Source organism: Globicephala melas, chromosome 9 (genome assembly GCF_963455315.2).
Source record: "Globicephala melas chromosome 9, mGloMel1.2, whole genome shotgun sequence".
In the NCBI taxonomy this organism is placed as follows: domain Eukaryota; kingdom Metazoa; phylum Chordata; class Mammalia; order Artiodactyla; family Delphinidae; genus Globicephala; species Globicephala melas.
Genome location: NC_083322.1, coordinates 28,921,676 through 28,936,169, shown reverse-complemented (window position 1 = coordinate 28,936,169; position 14,494 = coordinate 28,921,676). Strand labels below are relative to the sequence as shown.

Sequence of the window (14,494 nt, the reverse complement as noted above, 5' to 3'; positions counted from 1 at the left end):
AAGTCTGCTTCCCTTTTATATGATAGAATTAAGTGAGTATTTGACTTGTCTATTGCCAGGAAAACAGAAGTAAACCTAACCTCCCAAGGGAATGAAAGACTAGATGGCTGTGCACGATCATCAGTGTCTCTGAAGTTACCCTCACGAACAGCCTCAATTCTACTGACTTGTCCTTCATTTCCTTCTGCCTCGGGAGACAGCGAAAACAGTCGTATAAGAAACATTTTTTTAATAGTTCAAAAATACAAGTAATCACATATTCAAAGAATTCATAGGACATCTCCCAGGACCAGAACTCACTTTAATTGCCACATCTTTATGCAGCTGGCCTTATTCTCTCAATACTCCGAAATAATAGGATTGATAGAAGGTTTTGTTTGTTTGTTTGAAAATTAGGTTTTAAATAATACAGCCTACTGTCCCTTTGTTTGTTCTTTGCACTCACTCAATCCAAGACTGTCTCTTTCACTGTTGTCGATGAGGGAAGAACAGACTTGATTTACCAAGGAGTCTATTTAAGTATGGTTTTTAACTTTGGGTGAGTTCCTTTGAGATATGCAAGCTTTGGAAAGTTTATTCCCAAAATTTGTCTCAAGGTCCACATTTGTTATAAGGTTAAGCAATTGACTTAATTTCAGAATATTGAATTTAAGCCTAATTCTAACCCTAACTGATTCCTTCCAACAATGAAATTTACTAAACGTCAGTTTTAAATATAGTTAGAAAAAGTCAGGACCTTTTTGAATCAGACAGACTTGGATTCAAAAATCCCAACTCTAGAGTTTATTAATTACAGCAGGTAAGATTTTCCTCTGAGTCTCAGTTTCCATACCTGAAAAATATGGATTATACCACCTACCAAGTATTGTTTCAAGATTACATAAGATAACCTCCATCATGTACTGCATAGTGTGTGGTGTGCTGCAGACCAGATAGGTAGTAAATATTAATATACTTTCGGTTTCCTGTTCCTATACCATCCAAAAGTCACTTCAGCATCGACAAATGGGGTATATGTTTTTCTTTCATTTATAGGAAAATCAAGGTAAGTATGAAAGCTTTATCTAAGTTAACACTAAGATAAGTAAACTTGAAGTCTTTATCAAGAAACAATTACATAAATTGTTTCTAGAACATTTTAAGAAAGAATACTCAATTCTAATTATCTTCAAGTTTACCAGTGAATGTATATATATTTAATTATCATTCATGTGTATTACAAGGAGGATGCATATGATACACATTTTCCAGATGAGGAAACTGAGGTGCTGAGAAGATGGGTTATTTGCCCAAGCCACGCAGCTACTTGAGTTGAGACTAGGGCCCTGGCCTTTTGCCCGTCGTCCAGTGCTTTACACCAAGACCTCATGCTGACAGGAAGATCACGTGTAGTCATTCATAATTGCCCTTATCTTCACAATGGTCTTCTCCAGTTTTTCATACCAAAAAAGCCAATTTTACGTACCTGTACTATCTGTGGGGTTTAATGCCTTCCTCCACCCTTTTAAATAAAGATCATCTGCTTATAGCAACAAGGTGAGGAGAAATAAAGTCAAAAAAGCAACATTTAGAAAAAGTGACACTTATGTCTGTGCCCTGAGGCTCAGAATCCAGAGGTCCCAACAGAATTAGTGGAAATCTTAACAGAATGAAAACACTAAAATCAATGTGTGTGTACTCTCTGCTAATTTTCACTTTACTGGAAATAAAGTAGCAAGTGTAATTTGCTCTAATCACATGCTTTCCATGAAAATACACATTGTCAAAACAAATAAGTTATTCACAAAATTACACAAGAAATCACTTGCAGGATGAGTAAACATACAAAACATCCCATTCCATTAAGATAGTAACATTTCTAAAATTCAGTTTACATGCATTTCAGGGTTGTATCTTTTATGAGCTTTGTTTAGAGTGTTTACTTCATATGAAATCAGAGATTTTTTTTTTTTACCTTGGCCTGGCACTCAGACTTCAAGTAAACGTATCTCACCCCATGCTTGCTTTATCTATTTCTTCATTCCTCGGAGGAGGAAAGTTATTTTAAAGTCCTAGACATCATAATTTTTCACCCCTGATTACATCGTTGCATATACTAAAGGGAAAAAAAGACTTTAAAAATAAAACTGCAATAACACGATCACACCTCCCAACATTAACTATAGTTTTAGTTCCTTGATGCTTCTTAATTTCCTATCTGATGCTTATATTTTAAGGGAATTGAAAATGCCTTATTCATCTCTACTAGTACAGTACAATATCTGGAACAATAAATCTTTATAAAATGTAATTTAACACAGAGCGTTTGATTGAATCTTCATAGCATCCTTGTGAAGTAAGGCCAGTGTTGTTATCTCTGTTTCTCTGGAGTAGAAATGGAGCCTCACAACCCAGCACAGTGAAGTGAAGTCACATCCTGTCCAGTATTCTCTATCATCAGGACCAGCAATTTTTCTGTCTGCAACTTAAGATTACTTTGGTCCCAAATTTGAGGATTTAAAGGCCAATCTGGCTGAGCATTTAGTTATACAACAGAAAAATGAGGCAAACACACCAAGATATAACTAACCCTTAAAATTCATTCCTGTTCATCAGAGTTTAAGGATAGAATCCTTGGCAGGACAGGTCACTTTCTGCATGGTATGCTTCAATTTCTTAGATTATATGGATGTTCTTCTCAGTCTGTGTCTCAGAGTTTCCAAGGCTTCTTGCTTCAAGACTTTGTAATTTTAGCCAAACAGATTCCAATAGGAATGTGTGTTTCTGAATCACTTCAGTTGGACCTAGGCTATCAGAGATTGTTCCCTTTTGGACCAAAGAGTGACTTTTTGCCCTGGCTTTCTTCAAATGTGCTTCTGCTGATTAAAGATGATGAGATTTCCATCCACCTCACTTGAGACAAGATTGCCAGTTTTGAGGAATGAAATCCAGAAAGTTTTTCTTTGTGTTCATCAAAATAACTGTGCTCACACACAGGAAAAAAGATAGTGTGTTAGATGTAATTTCCATGAATTTTGTTCAGTGCATTGATCCAGAGATGTTTGATATTGCATTCACAGGAATTCTTTCGCAGAGGATGAGAACATGAAAAAACCACAAGTACCATTTAATGCAATTGAAAATAAAAAAGGTAAAGGATGTAGTCCCACTTCTTTCTACATGAAAAACAAGTATTGTGTGGCCAAAAACATAAAAAATGTTTAGCTTTATTAGCAATCAAAATTAAACTGGAAAATGCTGTTTTCCCTCAAATTTGGAAAGATTTTTCCTCTTGAAGATAATAGAGTTGGGAAGAGTGTAGGAAAATGAGTATTCTCATGTTGCTGGTGGGTGTATAATTTAGAACAATCTTTCTTAAGGGGCCGTTTAACAACATGTAAGAAAAGCTTTAAAAGTTATTCTTACATACCAGAAATTTCACTTCCAGATATTCATTTTAAGGAAATAATTAAGAACGTACACAAAAATTTAATTACATAAATTACTAATAAATGAAAAAAATAGCAACTACCATTATTGCAATAATAGTGGATTGGATTAAGCTATAGTCATCCAATAAATTACTATAAAGCCATTCTAATATTGTGGGAAAATAGCTATACATTAAAGATGTTTAAGATATATTATTAAATGAAACAATTGGCTACAAGCAATATGGACCTTAAGGAAAATTAATGGTGATTTTGATTTTCTCTCTTAAGCTTATCTCAATTTTCAGTTTTTTCCCTTCTAAAGAACATCTGAGCTTTATGTCACATGAAAAGAAAATGTTTCTAATTTTCAGAAGAAAAAATGAAAAGAAGTACATGTGTCTACATTTTTTTTAAAAATCCAAGTTTTCCTATTACATATCAAGGTTTAATCCAATGTAGTGGTTCTGGGTGTGTAGCCCCTAAACCAACAACATCAGCATCATCTGGGAAGCTTGGAAAATTCAGATCTACTGAATCAGAATCTCTGGGTATAAGGCCCGGTATTCTTTATTTTAACAAGCCCTTCAGATGATTCTGAGGCATGCTAATGTTTGATAATAAAATGAATCAATCAATAAGGTCAGGGAAGAACTGATGTTAAACTGCTGTTCTGATTGTCTTTCTCTCTCCCACCATTTTTTTCTTCTCTAAATGATTTCTTTATGTACTCTGTTTTTATTCACTCGTTTGTCCCATTGGTATTTATTAAGAAGTCTTTTAGATAAATGTTTAGTTGAATTTAGAAACAAAGTAAATATCAGTGGAACCAACTGGATGGAATTTATGTAATTCTAATGATTTGAGAAATTATAGCCATAAGATCATAGAACTAGAGGAATTCTGATAGATCAACTTCAAGCAATAGATGGCATTTAGACCATTCATTTTTCTCCCTTAATATTTTCTTATTTGAAATAATTATTTTTCTGCAATTTGAACCAAATAGCTTCTTTTGTTTTACTCTAGCTTTCAGTTTAACTTAGAAGTGCTTTCTGATGTAATAAAAATTAAATAATAAAATATGTGTTTTATTAAATTATCCTGAGTTTCAGATACCTGAATATGTATTCTTTTTATTTTGATTAATAGTTTCATTTTTTAATTTACATTTCTTTTTTTAGCTGCAGTTCCACAAATTATTAATGAAACCAAAGAAATACATTGCATTAATGGTGAGTTCCAATGAAAGTGCTTCAGAATCATAATCAACAGTTAGGTTGAATAAATCATCATATTGGGACATCTTTAGGCTGATACTGTATTTTATGTAAATTTTCAGAAGTTATGAGATTTCTGAATGAATTCATGTTTGCTACTTTTGTATAAAAAGATTTTTAATTTTCCATTTTTGAAAATCAAATATTATATTTTTATATTTAAAGACAGTAACTTCCAAACTTATTTTGAGGGGCCCTAACGGTGCTAATGCTTTGCCTTGGGGACTCTCAGATGGAAGAGCTTGGCATCTCCTCTATATATTGATTTTTAGGACTCTCACTACCCAACAGTGATCCTTTTCTCCCAGATTGTTGATATAATGGATAGTACTTGATTTGAGTTTTCTTTATAACAATTGAGAGTTTGGTTTTTTTTGTTTGTTTTATTTTTTTGCGGTACGCGGGCCTCTCACTGTTGTGGCCTCTCCCGTTTGCGGAGCACAGGCTCTGGACGCGCAGGCTCAGCGGCCATGGCTCATGGGCCCAGCCGCTCCGTGGCATGTGGGATATTCCTGGACCGGGGCACGAACCCGTGTCCCCTGCATCGGCAGGCGGACTCTCAACCACTGCACCACCAGGGAAACCCCACAATTGAGAGTTTTTAAGCCAAATTTCAATTTCTTTTCTTAAAATTCATGATTTTTTTAACCAAGGTATAATCAATAATATAAATACATATATAATAGTAATATATTTTAAGTATTATATAGATTTTTAAAATTTTAAATAATTTTCTTCATTCTGGTCAGTATTATTCCAGTGGTCTTGCAAATATATCATTCTAGGGAATCTTACTGACTTTTCCAAGACCACAGTGCTATTAAATGCACGAGCTGGATCATGAAAATGGGTCTTCAGATTCTTTGTCCAAGGCTCATGTATTATCTTAATATCCTATAATAATATGATGGAAAAATAAGAATTCTATTTATCAGGTTTGTTTTTTGGCAGTGTATACGTTTTTAACATATATGTGTATATATATATAATTGGTGCTGAAACATACACAGAAAATTTAGCCTTTCAGAAAAAAATCTATTCTGATAAAACATTAAAGGTGAAAACAATAAAATTTATGGACTAAGATCTAATTTATGATAAATAGAAGTCTTCCAATTTAATAAATCTAATTTGTCTCTTCTAAAATGCAATTTAATTCATTCACTGTGTTTTAACACTATCATTAAAATCACGATAGGTTGAGAGGTAATACAATAATGTGGTTTAATAGAATCAACAAATACATCCAATTAAAAAAAATAGCACTTTGAATAAAGTACTGCTGATCAGGGAAAAGTAACAGATATACTTACACTATTCCCTCCCTGCATTTATCATCCAATCTCCCACTTCTAGAAAAATACATGCTACTCAGTTCTCTTGGGAGGCTGGTACCCAGTGTGTAGTGAGAAAAGGACTAGTTTTGAGAAAACTAGGAGCAAGGTTAGAATGAACATTCGTTGAGCGTCTAGTGTGCCAGGATCTGGGTTAGATCAGGAAAGCCACTTCACCTCTTTGGTCTTTTGTTTTCTCATTTATAAGAGGAACGATTGTACAAATTAATCTCTTTTTTTTTTTTTTTTTTTTTTTTAGTTTTCAGGTAGCATAGGGTAGAGGATACAAACACGTTAAATAAGCTCTTCAACTTTGTTCATATTTTTATGTTGATTAAAAACTAGTCCTACCTGGGTCTTCAAAGTTAATATTCCTATTTTTACGGTGTAAGATTTTAAAAAAATAACTCGATGCTTTAGAACAAGTGGGATTATCTTTCAGTGTCTAGGCTGTTTTTGTGTTTAATATGAGTTATGATTATCCCTCAAGAGGGCAACAAAATTCTGCAGTTAAAAGAAATCCATTAAAAGCAACCAAGACTTCAAACAGCTTTCCCATATATACTTGCCAAATACGTTAAGCAGCCTGCTACCACCTTACCTCACAGTGGGTTCTCTGCAGAGCTAATGTAAGCTGGCCTGAGACAGGTTGGGACTGGATTGGGAAGGATGCCAAGGAAACACCAGGTGTTTGTAGGCAGCACCACTGATGATTCAGTTGGAAGATGATGTCAGGACAAAATCAGCTTTCAAGCAGGGGTCTAGGATGCAGTACATAAGCCAGAGGTAAAGAGTTTCTGATGAAACCAAAAACAAGCACTTGCTAAAATCTTGCTTAAGAGAATGATTACACATTTTCTTTCATTTAGGGCTGAGTTTCAATGTTGTAATGGACAGGCCCCATTGAAAATGTTCACTATTAAGTGAAAGTATAAACTGCGAGGAAATTAACTCTCAGTGACTATTTTATTAAAATATATAAAGTTAAAGTATCAATACATTTCCTCTGATTACTATTTTGAAAAAAATCTTCCACTTTGTTATCCATCTAACTGGTTCTGAGCATAAAAGTGTAGCACACGTATTCATATTCCCTTTCTGCCTAAGAAATGGTGCTTTTGAAAGCACATTCCATATCCCTGAACTCCAGCTTGTTTAAAGTGTTAGATTGGGTTCACAGTCTCCATTTGAATCAGATCTCATGACCAAAAGTAACCTGTTTTTACTGTGCTTATCTCAGTGCCTTGAACATAGACTATACCAGAAAAAAAAAATCTTTGATGAAAAAATGAATGTGTTATTAATAAGTGGTTGAATTCAAATGAAAAGCTATGGTCCTTTTCAAGGTTAAATCTAATAATACAGTCTCACCCTTATTCTTTCATTTTTTTCTCTTTCATTATAAAAAAATTTATGAGCTGGTAGGATTATTGAAATTATAGATGAAGTCCACCTACATCTGTCACCCAGATAGAATCTTTCGTAACTAGTAAAGTCAATCAAGCAGGTATTTACCCAATTCATTGAGTTATTCAACCAAACTGACTAATTTTTATTGACTTTTCCCTGAAATGAAATTACAATATATCTATTTTATTACTATTGTTCCTAATTTATACCAGAGTAGTTTTTTCTTTGACCAGCTGAGAAAACTCTCCTAGAATGTGGGTCAGAAATACACACATTTATTCACTTTCATTATTTTAGGGCACGATGGGAATTAAACTGACACCTAGTTCTCAGAACTAGAATGAAACACCTATAAAGTTGGTGGTATTCATTGCCATGGATTTGGTGATGCATCTGTCTCCGTGTCTGGCAGAGAAATATAAAACTTTTGGTATTGTTGAATCACAAAGTCCAGGATGTGATGGGAGATGGGAAGGAGAACCAAGGAAGTGGTTATGAGATGCCTTGTAAGCTTTACTGGGAACTTGGCCTAGATTCTGGCAGTGATGAGAAACTGTTAAAGAACTGAAGCCAAGTCATCAGATGTGATTTTAGAAAAATCGTTGTGATAGCTCTATAACAATAGAGGAAGAGACAGCAGTTAACAGGATAATCGACTTTTCTTTAAGTGCAGGTGTATAGCTTCCTGTGGCAAATTTGGTGTTATCCTTTTTGTCGCTATGTTAAACATCATTGAACATCTTATTTAAAGGCAACAGAAGACATTTTCATTTTACTGGTTTTTATAGAATTTCCTATGTTTACCTTTACTGGAATTTTGTTGACTGTTGAAAAGTATTTCTGGCACAAAATACTTGTTAATATTTCTTTGAAAAACATTTGCTTTTGAGTAATTTGTTTATTTCAAATATGAACATAATATAGTTTAGCAGTGGCTGGTGTATGTGCCTAGAAACATGTTTTTAGTTTTTTCTCACTAAGATACTTTTGCAAAAAATTGAGTTATCAAATAGAAACATTTTTTTTTTAATGGCTTAGAATCAATTATATGAAATAATATGCTAGGTTCTGTAGCAGGGTTGAGCAGAGGATAGCATTTCCTTCTTATACTTTAGGGTACTTTCTTAGGTTAAGGTGGCCGGAGTATGGAGGGGGTCTCATGGTTTTGTGTCTGAGTGTTTGGCATGATATTGGATTTCACATTCTTTGCTTCACCTTCCTGCCTGTAAGCTACATATCAATCCAATGGCAGTTTAATGACACTTCCCATCAAGAAATTTTCCTTATTCCCTGCTGGTATCCTTCTGTCACCACCCCACAGAGTCATCTCCCCCCCATTTACACAGTTGCTTGATATATGCAATAAATGTTATGAAATGTTATCATTCCACTGGAGAGACATTTTCTGACCTTCTGTGCCTTTAAACTTTTAAAGGCTGAGCGAAAAATATCAACTAAAGTCAACAACTGTTATATGAGGCAAGGTCTACAAAATTTGGCAAATAGAAAACCCAGCTGAAGCCACAAATCAACTATGACCAGAGGACCAAATGGAAAATCAGCAGTGATCACTAAAGTTATGCAAAAGAATTTTAAAAACCTTAATCATATATGATTTTTAAACATTTATCCATGCCGCAGGTGTTTCTATCATTGTTTTATTTTTTTAAACAGATAAAGATGCACAATGTCATATCAAGCAGATCTTCACACATCCGCATTTGGAACTAAATCCTGAATTTAACTCAAAGATCAAAGATTATTACTCTGAAGTCCCATTTGATGTGGTAACGCTGACAATTGGAGCAGAGACTTCTAAGTGTCAGTGCAAGGTGTACCTGCAGGAACGGGCAGGACCAAGGTATGAAGGAGCTGACAGGGGCTGAGGGGAGACATCGTAGCGGGAAGCACACCTTGGAAGCAACCTTTGAAGATGGTTCAGAAAACCTGAGGCACAAGATCTGTTGGAGGGATTGCCAGGGTGTGAAATACCTCTGCTTTACAGATGCCATGTTGTTAAAAAGAACACATGAGTGCTCTACTGATCTGTTAACAATCTTTGTGTTTAATCTTTGTAACAATGTTGTAACAAGAGAGGATCTTGTGATATGAAAAGTATCAAAGAGGACTCATTCAGGGAAAATTGAGTTTATTGTTATCTTTATGTTTTTAGGTAGTTGAAGAGTTCACCCTTCTGAATAGTAGCCTCCTCTACCCCAACCCAGCTCCTCAAGTTTTTGAAGATTCAGGTGTTGATTACTTAATAAACATGTTGGTGACAATTTGTGGACATAGTAACACTAACTTGCTTAGTCTCATGGGATTTTTTTCTATTGACTCTTTTGAGAGTCATCAACTCTTTGGTTTATAATTTGAACAGAAGATAGAATTTTATGACATTCCATGTCCACGGCAAGAAATATACTCATATTCCTATGTTGTATGGAAAGAAATGCACCCAGCATTCCTGGGAGCTCAGAAAGTATAATAGAAAGAAAAGAGGATTCAAGTCAGGCCAACCTGGATCCCAACCCTGACTCTACTATACTCTACTATATTTAAAATGGGAAGTATCATAGTTTTTGTATGGAGTTGTGAGTATTAAATGAGATAATATATGACCCTGACAGGTGGTTAATAATATTAGTTCCCTTCCCTGTAATTGATAGGGGACATGACTTGCTCTGCAAGATAACTCTTGGTATACCAAAGCACAATGAAACATAAGTTAAAATAGTTTTTTCACATTTTAGGTTTCTTATGAAATGGTGCAGATCTTATCTGTTTTTAATGAAAATTGTATACATTTAATAAATATTGATGTATGAGTCAATTTGGGTTGTCTCTCTCATTCTCTCTCCAGCTTTGCCAACTACCCTCTGGGCTTAGGGATGAACAAAATCTCAATGCTTGTGGTGGATGAATCTCCAATCCAAGGTGAGACCCTGATTACATACAAACTCACCATCTATAGAGAAGACCGTCCAAGTCTGCCTTTGTTTGAGGACTTCGCAGCATGCGGTTTTGTGCAGGTAAGTGAATTTTACATTTGCACATGGGTTGAATTGGGAGTGATCCTTTAACCCAGGTGAAAAAGGCCAAATGAAAATTATTAGAAAAAAATGGATGCTTTCAAATCCAAATAATTGTGGTCTCATTTCAAAAAAGAGTACCAGCCAGGTATCTAAGATACCTTTTTGTGAGTGATTTTCTTTTAAGTGTGGTGGCTATTCCCTGCACTTATAGTGTGCAGTGGATTTATTGTGGTTAATATTGAAAAAAATGTCTGAGTACTCACACTTAGTTATGAAATTGGTTTTACATTTCCTGTTTAAATTGTGCTGTGTTTCTTGGATTTGGCCCTGGAACTACTTTGAAATTTTAAACTAGATTCAGTGGAATTTGTTTTAAAGAATAAGAGGAAAATTTATGAAACTATTTTATAAAAGGGATACCAGATGAATGAAATTAAATTTCCTTGGGTAGATACATTTCGCCTTCACTTCTTGTACCTTATTCATTTCTAAAGTTTGCAGTTGCTCCAGTGAGCAACACGTACCATTCTGTAGCCCTGTTGATTTTGGAGGAGGGTGAACATTACCCAGAGACTTTGTCTTATTTGGTGGTCTTTCTTCTGTGTTTTCATTTTTTAGGAGTCTGTGTATAACCTTCTATATTTGCGTACATCATACACCCTGGCTACAAGTGATTCCAGGGAAGTAGTAATTGATACTCTTACCATATCTACTAATCCACTTAGAATAATTGCACCTATGTCGTATCTCAGTGATTGATATGCTAGTGGGAGCATGAACCACAGATGGTTAATAAACGAGAGAAATGCCTGACTGGGCCTCAGTGAGTAGGATGGATACCACGTTTTCCTAAATGTAGTGGCCATATAGAGTGTTCTCTCCCCTCTACCCACCACCACCACAATCTCATCTCTTCTCAAGAATTTAACACTATTTTGTAAGGATACTCATTGCTGAGATTTTTATTTTTCAAGAAAATATAAAAGAAAGGTTGCTTCAGAGGTTGCTTCCAAGGTGTGCTTCCCACTATGATGTCTCCCCTCAGCCCCTGTTAGCTCCTTCATACCTTGGTCCTGCCTGTTCCTGCAGGTACACCTTGCATTGACACTTAGAAGTCTCTGCTCCAATTGTCAGTGGGAGGGAGCTGTGAAGGAGGAAAGGTTTCCACACACTAGGAAGCCCCTTCACGGGAGGAGACTGTGGGTAGCAGAGCGGGGAAGCTTCAGAGCCACGGAGGAGAGCGCAGCAACAAGGGTGCAGAGGGCAAAGTGGAGAGATTCCTGCACAGAGGATCGGGGCCGACCGGCACTCACCAGCCCGAGAGGCTTGTCTGCTCACCCGCCAGGGCCGGTGGGGGCTGGGAGCTGAGGCTCGGGCTTCGGTCGGAGCGCAGGGAGAGGACTGGGGTTGGCTGCGTGAACATAGCCTGAAGGGGGCTAGTCCACCACGGCTAGCTGGGAGGGAGTCCGGGAAAACTCTGGACCTGCCTAAGAGGCAAGAGACCATTGTTTCGGGTGCGCAAGGAGTGGGGATTCAGAGCACTGCGTAAACGAGCTCCAGAGACAGGCACGAGCTGCCGCTATCAGCGCAGACCCCAGAGACGGGGATGAGACGCTAAGGCTGCTGCAGCCGCCACCAAGAAGCCTGTGTGCGAGCACAGGTCACTATCCACACCACCCCTCCCAGGAGCCTGTGCAGCCCGCCGCTGCCAGGGTCCCGGGATCCAGGGACAACTTCCTGGGAGAATGCATGGTGCGCCTCAGGCTGGTGCAACGTCATGCCGGCTTCTGCCGCCACAGGCTCGCCCCGCATCCTCACCCCTCCCTCCCCCTGGCCTGAGTGAGCCGGAGCCCCCAAATCAGCTGCTCCTTTAACCCCGTCCTGTCTGAGCAAAGAACAGATGCTATCAGGCGACTTACATGCAGAGGCACGGCCAAATCCAAAGCTGAACCCCAGGAGCTGTGCGAACAAAGAAGAGGAAGGGAAATCTCTCCCAGCAGCCTCAGAAGCAGCGGATTAAATCTCCACAATCAACTTGATGTACCCTGCATCTGTGGAATACCTCAATAGACAACGAATCATACCAAAATTGAGGCAGTGGGCTTTGGGAGAGGCTGTACACTTGGGGTTTGCTGTATGTGACTGACTGGTTTCTGGTTTTATGTTTATCTTAGTTTAGGATTTAGAGTTTATTATCACTGGTAGATTTGTTTATTGATTCGGTTGCTCTCTTCCTTTGTCTCTTACATATATATATATATATATATATATATTTCCTTTTTCTCTTTTTATGAGTGTGAATGTGTATGCTTCTTTGTGTGATTTTGTCTGTATAGCTTTGCTTTTACCATTTGACCTAGGGTCTGCCTGTCCGTTTTCTTTCTTTCTTTTTTTAATACAGTTTTTAGCGCTTGTTATCATTGGTGGATTTGTTTTTGGTTTGGTTGCTCTCTTCTTTCGTTCTTTTTTTTTCATTTTTTATTAAAATTTTTTTTTAATTTTTACTAATTATTTTTTATTTTAATAAGTTTTTTATTTTATTTTATTTTTTCTTTCTTTCTCTTTTTCTCCCTTTTCTTCTGAGCCGTGTGGCTGACAGGGTCTTGGTGCTCCAGCCTGGTGTCAGGCTTGTGCCTCTGAGGTGGGAGAGCTGAGTTCAGGACTTTGGTCCACCAGAGACCTCCCAGCTCCACATAATATCAAACGGCGAAAATCTCCCAGAGATCTCCATCTCAATGCAAAGACCCAGCCCCACTCAACGACCAGCAAGCTACAGTGCTGGACACCCTATGCCAAACAAATAGCAAGACAGGAACACAACCCCATCTGTTATCAGAGAGGCTGCCTAAAATCATAATAAGGTCACAGACACCCCAAAACACACCACCGGATGCAGTCCTGCCCCCCAGAAAGGCAAGACCCAGCCTCATCCACCAGAACACGGGCACCAGTCCCCTCCACCAGGAAGCCTACACAAGCCACTGAACCAACCTTACCTGCTGGGGGCAGACACCAAAAACAACGGGAACTACAAACTTGCAGGCTGTGAAAAGGAGCCCCCAAACACAGCAAGTTAAGCCAAATGAGAAGACAGAGAAACACACAGCAGATGAAGGAGCAAAGTAAAACTCCACCAGACCAAACAAATGAAGAGGAAATAGGCAGTCTACGTGAAACAGAATTCAGAGTAATGATAGTAAAGATATCCAAAATCTTGGAAATAGAATGGAGAAAATACAAGAAACGTTTAACAAGGACCTAGAAGAACTAAAGAGCAAGCAAACAATGATGAACAACACAATAAATGAAATTAGAAATTCTCTAGAAGGAATCAATAGCAGAATAACTGAGGCAGAAGAATGGATAAGTGACCTGGAAGATAAAATAGTGGAAATAACTACTGCAGAGCAGAATAAAGAAAAGAGAATGAAAAGAATTGAGGATAGTCTCAGAGACCTCTGGGACAACATTAAACGCATGAACATTCTAATTCTAGGGGTGCCAGAAGAAGAAGAGAAAAAGAAAGAGACTGAGAAAATATTTGAAGAGATTATAGTTGAAAACTTCCCTAATTTGGGAAAGGAAATAGTTAATCAAGTCCAGGAAGCACAGAGAGTCCCATACCAGATAAATCCAAGGAGAAACACACCAAGACACATATTAATCAAACTATCAAAAATTAAGTACAAAGAAAAAATATTAAAAGCAGCAAGGGAAAAGCAACAAATAACATACAAGGGAATCCCCATAAGGTAACAGCTGATATTTCAGCAGAAACTCTGCAAGCCAGAAGGGAGTAGCAGGACGTATTTAAATTGATGAAAAGGAAAAAGCTACAACCAAGATTATTCTTCCCAGCAAGGATCTCATTCAGATTTGATGGAGAAATTAAAACCTTTACAGACAAGCAAAAGCTAAGAGAATTCAGCACCACCAAACCAGCTTTACAACGAAGGTTAAAGGAACTTCTCGAGGCAGGAAACACAAGAGAAGGAAAAGACCTACAATAACAAACCCAAAACAAA

The 14,494-nt window shown here is 37.2% G+C and overlaps 1 protein-coding gene across 1 annotated transcript in view; it reads left to right on the top strand.

Moving 5' to 3' along the window:
• Positions 1-14,494, top strand: part of CPED1 (cadherin like and PC-esterase domain containing 1) — a 301,545-nt gene that overhangs the window by 131,967 nt on the left and 155,084 nt on the right. The window contains exons 12-15 of the mRNA XM_030857653.2: positions 3,060-3,130; positions 4,595-4,645; positions 9,109-9,295; positions 10,298-10,466. Of these exons, the coding sequence (XP_030713513.2) occupies positions 3,060-3,130; positions 4,595-4,645; positions 9,109-9,295; positions 10,298-10,466 (478 nt within the window). The remainder of the gene's footprint in view (positions 1-3,059; positions 3,131-4,594; positions 4,646-9,108; positions 9,296-10,297; positions 10,467-14,494) is intronic.